At 46.1% G+C, this 8,958-nt stretch overlaps 2 protein-coding genes across 2 annotated transcripts in view; both read right to left on the bottom strand.

Moving 5' to 3' along the window:
- Window positions 1–4,077, bottom strand: part of LOC106809873 — a 14,640-nt gene extending 10,563 nt beyond the window's left edge. The window contains exon 1 of the mRNA XM_014813109.1: window positions 3,895–4,077. The gene's annotated coding sequence lies outside the window, so the exon portion shown is untranslated. The remainder of the gene's footprint in view (window positions 1–3,894) is intronic.
- Window positions 4,078–6,864: 2,787 nt separating this feature from the next.
- LOC106809869 (uncharacterized PE-PGRS family protein PE_PGRS10-like) overlaps window positions 6,865–8,958 on the bottom strand; it is an 8,300-nt gene continuing 6,206 nt past the window's right edge. The window contains exons 6-7 of the mRNA XM_014813104.1: window positions 8,518–8,835; window positions 6,865–7,901 (exon numbers count right to left, since the gene is read on the bottom strand). Of these exons, the coding sequence (XP_014668590.1) occupies window positions 7,744–7,901; window positions 8,518–8,835 (476 nt within the window). The 3' untranslated portion in view covers window positions 6,865–7,743. The remainder of the gene's footprint in view (window positions 7,902–8,517; window positions 8,836–8,958) is intronic.

Below are 8,958 nucleotides of genomic sequence, written 5' to 3'. Positions count from 1 at the left end.
TTCTTCATCTTCTCCCACACGGCTATTGCACAAGGTTTTACAAGTAGATACCGATTTATCATCGTTCCTACTCACGACAAACTCGATTTCCGTTTTTTTTTTTTTTTTTTTTTTTTTTTTTTTTTTTGATAGTGTCTTGATTATTTTTATTTTTTACGTCTGATCGCGTTATTGGTACGAGGGGTAAAAGAATGATCCTTCCGTTGTGAATCGCCTGCCCCAGTTTGCCAGGATGTGGCGCCCTTCCGTGTGGTGGTGTTTGTGTGTTTGGTTTTTTTTTTTTTTTTTTTGTCCCTTTTTTTGTCTGGTGTGTTTGCGTGTGTTGGTGTGTGTGTCTGTGTGTGCGTTGCGTGCGTCGCGTCGCCAGTGCGCTGGCGGTGGTGCGCGTGCGTCGCGTGCGTGCGTGCGAGTGGTGTGGGTGTTGCTGCGTGCGTTTTTCTTGCTGCTCCGTCCATTTTTTTTTTTTTTTTTTTTTTTTTTTTTTTTTTTCTGTGTGTGCGGCTGATCCCGCGTGTCCTTCTGTGGGGTGGGGTGAGGTTCGGCGACCTCGGCGCTTTCCCGGTCGCTGGAGTCTCTCTCGCCCCGGGATTTCTGGTCCGGTGCGTGTGATCCCCTGCCTGGGTTGCGCCTCCTTCGCGTAGTTCAGTTTTTAATTTTTTGGGTGATTTCTTAAGCTTAAACAGGAGGTTAGGGTTAGGGTTAGGGGTGCCGGCTGCGCGGCATATGCCACTCAGTGATATACTATAGGGCCTTAGAAAGCTCAAAGAGTGTATTTCATAGGACCCTGATCGGTGCTTTGTCCATGAAATCCGATATTGTACAGTGAATAAATCGGCCACTCCAGCTAACTATTATATTTTTTGTATTTATTGTGCTGATGGAGGTGGCGGGGCCATGGTCCAAGTATATAGAGATACCTACCAAAAAGCGCAGTTGTAATCATCAACAATTATGCAGTTTGGGAGCCTGAAGCCGCCAGTGGAACCTCGGGCGCTGTAATGATATCCCTGGGGTGTGTCAAGTCGTGATGCTCCATCGGGTATGTGTGTGGCTCTGAGTGGTGTCGGGGACAGTGCCTCGTGCGTTTAGATTTGTTGTATTACAGTGCCGTAAGCTAGCAAGGGGGGGGGGGGATGGGGGCAGGTGCCCCAGCAGACAATATGGATGCTGTTTGTTACGTGTGTCAATGGCCGATTGGCCTTACGAGGCTCCTGATTGGTCAGTTTCTACGAGGCCCCTGATGGCTGGTTGCTACGAGGCTCCTGATTGGTCAGTTTCTACGAGGCCCCTGATTGGTTGGCTGCTACAACGCCCCTGATTGGTCGGCTGCTACGAGGCTCTTGATTGGCTGACTGCTACAAGGCCTCTGATTGGTCGGTTGCTAAGGAGACCCATGATTGGCTGGCTGTTAGGAGGGCCCTGATTGGCCGGCTACTACGAGGACCATGATTGGTCGGCTGCTAGGAGGCCCCTAATTGGTCGGCTGCTAGGAGGCCCCTGATGGCTGGTTGCTACGAGGCTCCTGGTTGGTCAGTTTCTACAAGGCCCATGATTGGTCGGCTGCTAGGAGGCTCCTGATGGCCGGTTGCTACAAGGCCCCTGATGGCTGGTTGCTACGAGGGTCCTGATTGGTCAGTTTCTAGGAGGCCCCTGATTGGTTGGCTGCTACAACGCCCCTGATTGGTCGGCTGCTACGAGGCTCTTGATTGGTTGACTGCTATGAGGCCTCTGATTGGTCGGTTGCTAAGGAGGCCCATGATTGGCTGGCTGTTAGGAGCGCCCTGATTGGCCGGCTGCTACGAGGACCCTGATTGGTCGGCTGCTAGGAGGCTTCTGATTGGTCGGCTGCTAGGAGGCTATTAATGGCCGGTTGCTACGAGGCCCCTGATTGGTCGGTTGCTAGGAGGCCCCTGATTAGTCGGCTGCTAGGAGGCCAATGATTGACCGGCTGCTACGAGGTTCCTGATTGGTCGGTTGATATGAGTCTACTGATTGGCGTGTAGCTAGAATACCGCTGATTGGTTGGTTACTAGGAGGCTCCTGATTGACTTGCTGCTAGGAGGCTCCTGATTGAACGGCTGCTAGTAAGCCCCCAATTGCTCGATTGCTAGGAGGCCCACGCTTGGTTGATTGCTAGCAGGCCCACGATTGGATGATTGCTAAGAGGCTTACGTTTGGTTGATTGTTTGGAGGCCCACAATTGGTCAATTGCTAGGAGGCCCCCAATTGGTCGGTTCCTAAAAGGCCCCTGATTGGCTGGTTGCTACGAGGCCCCTGATTGGTCGGTTCCTAAAAGGCCCCTGATTGGTCGGTTGCTACGAGGCCCCTGATTGGTCGGTTGCTAGGAGGCCCCTGATTGGCCGGTTGCTACGAGGCCCGTGAAATGAAAATTTTCCACTAGTATATTAAATGACCGATATAGCAAACATGATCTAGTCTGCATGAGCATGCTATATGTCAAAATGTGTCTTATTCAGTTGGCAAATACACTATGTTAACAAGACTGCAGTGACGATGAATTTTGACCTTATCTGAGCTATTTCTTGAATAAACTGGATGAGTATTATTGAAATTATAGCGAAAACCCTAAGAGTGTTATAACGCAATACCCGTTAACACGCCAGGTGCGCCGTACGTCACCAGATGGCGCTGTTCATTTGGCACTATATCCAAGACCTCATGTAGTACGCGTATGCAAAGTTTCACAATTCTAACCATAACCAAGTGCACAATCCATGTGCTCATCCGTTGGACTAGAACGCGTGCTGCTGTTGATATTATTACTCGCTTACCAAATACACTGGAAAAACTTGGAAAATAACATAACCTGTGTGTGTACTAACTTTATGAAAAATTACTTACCTTGGTTGTGTGTACACATTAACTAAAACTGCACCCTGCTTCGAAGTCCACTCTGCCTGAATGTTCACCCTGGTTGCACGTTAAGCTGCACTGCATTCCCAGCTTAACTGCACGTATATATTATGGCAACGTGGCGACCACTGTACTTATATTCTTCGTCGCCTAATGATCGTGGCTCCGTTGTCAGAAATAAAATTAGTCTCAACATTCGTCTTAACATTAGCCTTTTCTCGTAAAGTTTGGAAGGATTTTTCATTCTCTAAGCGTTACGATGTTTTTATCAACGGTCGAAGAGAACAAATTCATGTTAAATAATGAGACGAATGTTCAGACCAATTTTTTTATTTTTAACAACGGGCCCCAGAGACCATCTACCCTATACTCGGCAATGTTAAACATGCAGACATATAATATATTATGCGATTGGTTAGATCGTATTATAAAGGTAAGTAGTAAATATATTGCGCACTATTTTACGCGTAATGACTAATACTTTATATATAGATATATAGACATACTACCAAGGGTTTCACTGAACACAGTGCCCCTGTAATTATCGATGTAGAAATATTTGGCAGTGAATCTGATTATCCAAGAGTTAGTGTAACATTAGATGTAGCATGTAGATTTTGCACATCTACATGCTATGCTATATCTAGCAATCCAATACAGCTATATCTTTGGCGCGCATATACGCGCGCATAATACATGATCATGCATGGGTACGTGAATAGAGAGACATCTATACATATATCTATACATAATAGAATAAATATATAACATACATACGGATAGAATATAAAATATAGAATATATAGTATACAAACTATAAATATATAGAATATAAGATAAAGAGTATAATATATAGAGGATATGGAGAATATGGAAACTATAAGATATACAATATATGGAATATAAGGTATAGACTATATAGAATGTATGGAATATAAAAATTAGAAAATACAAGATATGGAATACATCTCTATTCGTGTACCCCTGAAACTATGAAGCGAACCCCCCGTATATACGTACGTGTCCGTGACGAGTCGACGCGTTGACTATCTATAAGCACTTGAGTGAGACGTGTGTATATATGATGCGACGACTGCTAGAGACGATGCGATGCTTGTGTAGCTTGCTTGGCGACTGCGGCTCTCAAGGATAGACGCGTAAGATCGAGTAAACGGCTTGCAGGTGAGAGCGAGAGAGGTGTAGTTATATTTATGGGTCCAGATCCGGCTGTACCAGCGAGGTACCTGGCGCGCGATTCTCGGAGCTCAGGGCCGTCATGCGCGACGCGTCCGGATTTAGAGGCAAACAAGAGCGCCGAGGTTGTCTCACTCGCGCGCGCGCGTAATTTTACTAGTGAAGCCCTGTAGGAAGACGTTGCCTCGCTTCACATCGTGGAAAACGCACAGAGGAAGTCGTTTTCATATAACTTGATAATTTTGTTATTGATCAATTGACCCATGATTGGTTGATTGCGAGGTGGCCCATGATTGGCTGGTTGCTAGGAGGCCTCTGATTGGTCGGCTGCTTTCTATGAGGCCCCTGATTGGTCGGCTGCTACGAGCTTCCTGATTGGTCGGCTGCTAGGAGGCCCCTGATTGGTCGGTTGCTAGGAGGCCCCTGATTGGTCGGCTGCTATGAGGCCAATGATTGGCCAGCTGCTACGAGGCTCCTAATTGGTCGAGTGCTACGAGGCCCCTGATTGGTCGAGTGCTACGCGGCCCCTGATTGGTTGGCTGCTACGAGGCCCCTGATTGGTCGAGTGCTAGGAGGCCCCTGATTGGTCGGCTGCTACGAGGCCGCTGATTGGTTGGCTGCTACGAGGCCCCTGATTGGTCAGCTGCTACCGAGGCCCCTAATTGGTCGGTTGCTAGGAGGCTCCTGATTGGCCAGCTGCTACGAGGCTCCTGATTGGTCGGCTGCTAGGAAGCTCCTAATTGGCCGGCTGCTAGAAGGACCACAATTGGTCGCTTGCTAGGAGGCCCACGATTGGTTGATTGGTGATTTTGGCGGCAACAGCCCGCTGTTTTCCCCCGTTGTGTTCTCCACGTGCAAGAAAATGTTAAAATTACACCCAGCAGCACCATGGTTACTATCGTGCCTGCCGTCTGCTGTACTCATTGTATTACATTTTACTTGATCCACTTCTTATATAGGCCAACGGGTAAGCACATAAAAATGGGCACATTGTGCACATTTGGTTACAATTTTGAAACTTTGCACACGCATAATACAATAGGCCCTGAAGATTTTCGGACATTGTGTCAATAGAACAGTGCCACCTAGTGGCGTATAGTGCCCCTGGCGGTTGAACGAGTATTTTGTTACACCCCTCTTTGAGTTTTGGCTATAATTTCAATAATACATATCCATTTATTCAGGAAATAGCTCAAAAGATTCGGGGATATCTATACTAATATTATACAAACAATTTATTGAGATGAATAGAGCTCCGTGTAAATGTTTAAAATTCAGTTGTTAGTTAATATCTTTAAGTTGTAATAAAATAAGGTTGAAACAATGAAATGGTTGACATTTTGACATCATTTGAGCTAATTCTTGAATAAATTGGATGGGTATTATTGAAATTAAAGCGAAAACCCGAAGAGTGTTATAACGCAATACCCGTTAACACTCCAAGTGCGCCGTACGTCACCAGATGGCGCTGTTCATTTGGCATTATATCAGACATTTGTCAGAACCTCATGTGGTACGCGTATGCAAAGTTTCACAATTCTAACCATAACCAAGTGCACAATTTATGTGCTCATCCGCTGGACTAGAACGCGTGCTGCTGTTGATGTTATTACTCGCTTACCAAATACGCTAGAAAAACTTGGAAAATAACATAACCTGTGTGTGTACTAACTTTATGAAAAATTACTTACCTTAGTTGTGTGTACACATTAACTGAAACTGCACCCTGCTTCGAAGTCCACTACCTGAATGTTCACCCTGGTTGCACGTTAAGCTGCACTGCATTCCCAGCTTAACTGCACGTATATATCGTGGCTTTATGTTTACGTTGGTTGTAAGTCCACCGCAACCTAGTTGTACGCCTAGTGTAAACGTTTTGTTGATCCTTGTGAGTGTCCCATACGTAGCAACAGTCGAGGGCCTTCTTATTCGAAGGCGATTATATTAGTATCTGAGGCTCAAACGCCTTATATACCTGTCCTCTAGCCAACAGGACAGTCCCTCAATTCTAAGAATGCTAACTACCAACCAATTACACGAGTCTCGTCGGTCTAGTGGGCAATAACATTAGCAAACATCTAGACCGCAAATATGCCTTTAATGCGTCAATACAGCCTTTTAGCCTCTCTCTCTCTCTCTCTCTCCCTACTGTGTGTGTGTGTGTGTGTGTGTGGTGTGTGTGTGTGGTGTGTGCTGTGTGTGTGGTGTGTGTGTATGTGTGTGTGTGTGAAATGTGTGTGGTGTGTGTGTGTGGTGTGTGGTGTGTGGTGTGTGCTGTGTGTGTGTGCGCCTGTGTGTGTGTTGTGTGCTGTTTGTGTATGTGTGTGTGTGTGTGTGTGTGGTGTTGTGTGTGGTGTGTGGTGTGTGGTGTGTGTGTGTGTGTGGGTGTGTGTGTGTGTTGGCTTGCCATGTAGGTGTGCGCGTGCGTGCGTGGTGAGTGTGAGTGAGTGCGTGTGCGTGCGTGGCGTTCGTGGCGTGTGTGTCGTGTGGCGTCTGCCGTGCGTGGTGTGGTGTGTGTGTGTGTGTGTGTGTGTGTGTGTGTGGTGTGTGTGTGTGGTGTGCATGTAGGTGTGCGCGTGGCGTGCGTGTGAGTGTGAGTGAGTGCGTGTGCGTGCGTGCGTGCGTGCGTGTGTGTGTGCGTGCGTGCGCGTGAGTGTGTGTGTGTGTGTGTGTGTGTGGGTGGTGGGTGAGTGGCGCGTGCGTGCGTGCGTAGCCGTGCGTGCGTGCGTGCGTGTGTGTGTGTGTGGGGGGGGGGGATTAAACGCATTAACTCATATAAATACTCATATGCTGGTATACTGAATTGCATCGATATTTTATTGACTTCATTAATGTTAACATACATCTGAAATATCGCAGTCTATGACTATATACATACTGTTTGGATGTCATGGGGTGATGGTGACTGACAAACCGTTGAACAACATGCAATAACACGAACCATGAACGCTAACGCTGTACATTATTTTACTCATCATATTTGTAAAACTTAACGTGAAAGCTACCCTACGAATATCATACATAACATCAAGCACGTTGCGCAATAACAGCATGACCGTTTAAGCCTGGAGTTAATACGGTATATAAATATATTTAAATTCGAGTATGAAATAGATGTATACAACTTTACTGACATGGTTAATAATTTTTTGTTTTAGCCAAACCAATTTCCATGAGCACGTAGCAAACATTATTGTCACGTATGCCTACTTGTGTTTATAAATTTATTATGAAGAAGGCGTTTGATCTTCGTTATGATAACGAAAAGAATTAAAAAGGATTATTCCAGGCCATCAGCTTTTTTCCAATAAATTATGATTTCCGCTATGAGTCTAATCCGCTATGAGTTCGATTTCCACATACATGCAATGATTTGTCTATGATGCACTCATATCCCTTAGAGATAATAATTACCAAAAACATCAAATACAACGCTAATAAACGTTACCATATAACTATATCATCTCATTGATAACAGCAGTGCATGGTTTCCACAGTGACTGTGTTTCGGCATCAATATTCCAGTACTTCTTAGTAAGAGTGCAAACGAAAATACGCTCGAATAAATGTAATGAGTATATGTTGTGCCCATGACGACGACGACGACGACGACGACGACGACGATGATGATGATGATGATGATGACGACAACGATGATGCTGCGCCGCCGTGTGTTTATCCGTTCAATCGGCGATACTGGTTGTGCGAGTACTTGACGTCCTCGCAGCCGGAGAAGTAGTCGCTGTGCAGGTTGTTCTGGCCTGGCGACGAGATGCAGTCCACCTCCTCAGTGTCAATCCGCCGACCGACGGCGTGCATGAACACCTCGACGCCTGCAACGAGTCACATGTGGGGGAGGCTTGTGAGCGAGGATGACCAGATGAGAAGAGAAACGCGGTGGAGGTGCTTGACGGCCTTACGGGTAATTTTACGGCTTACATAACACAGTTTATTTTGTTCACAAAGGTTTTTTTTTCTATAAAAAATCACCTTGCCTCCTATGAGTTAATGGTCGGTGTAGAAGTCATTATTATAGATAAAGATTTGTAGCTACGGTACGATATGTTATATACACCTCGGTAGAATACCCTACGGTATATATATGTTAATAGATGCTGATAGTGAAGAGGGCTTATGAAATAATGGAAAATTGAGGAGTAAAGAATTTAGAAATAATAAGGGTGCAGCATTATTTATGGTAATCGTATAATTCATATTGGGGATACTGTATACTTGTTATGCAGTGAAACTTTTGGGGGCGGGACATACAGTAAACAAGTCGTCGAAATCTGAATTTATCTTTTGCATTATGAGCTAGCTATATTGCACCGTAGCATACAAGGTTTAGTGGTTTTAAACGCAGTTGTTCACATTATCTCACTGTTAGCGTCACTGTGTGTATCTGTCCCCGTTTATTGAAGAGTAATAAGCCTTTCATAGGTTACTTACCAAAGTCTTTCAACTTCCGCGCAGCAGCACACGTCGCACCGTAGCGCCCTCTATCTCCTTGCCGTCCTCCGCCATTTCCGTAACCACCGCCGCCAGTAATCACGCGGCTACGTTGGTTGTAGCCGCCATACTGATTGTAGCCGCCATATCGGTTATAGCCGCCAAACTGGTTGTAGCCGTTATTGTTGTAGCCCGAATCGCAGTTGGAGTTGCCGTCAGAGAGCACCACCGCTGCGTAGGTGGAGTGCGGGCGGCCGTAGGAGCGGAACTCACGCTCAGCAGTCTGAAGAGCCGTGTTCGTGCATGTACGTCGGCCGGCTGCAAGGTCGATGCAATCATAGGGTTAGTCCCTGGTTCATCCCATTTCTGTTTCCTTTTTGCTCTCTCTCTCTCTCTCTCTCTCTCTCTCTCTCTCTCTCTCTCTCTCTCTCTCTCTCTCTC

This window comes from Priapulus caudatus, unplaced genomic scaffold (genome assembly GCF_000485595.1).
Source record: "Priapulus caudatus unplaced genomic scaffold, Priapulus_caudatus-5.0.1 Scaffold392, whole genome shotgun sequence".
NCBI lineage: Eukaryota > Metazoa > Priapulida > Priapulimorpha > Priapulimorphida > Priapulidae > Priapulus > Priapulus caudatus.
This window is presented reverse-complemented; position numbering and strand designations above follow the sequence as displayed.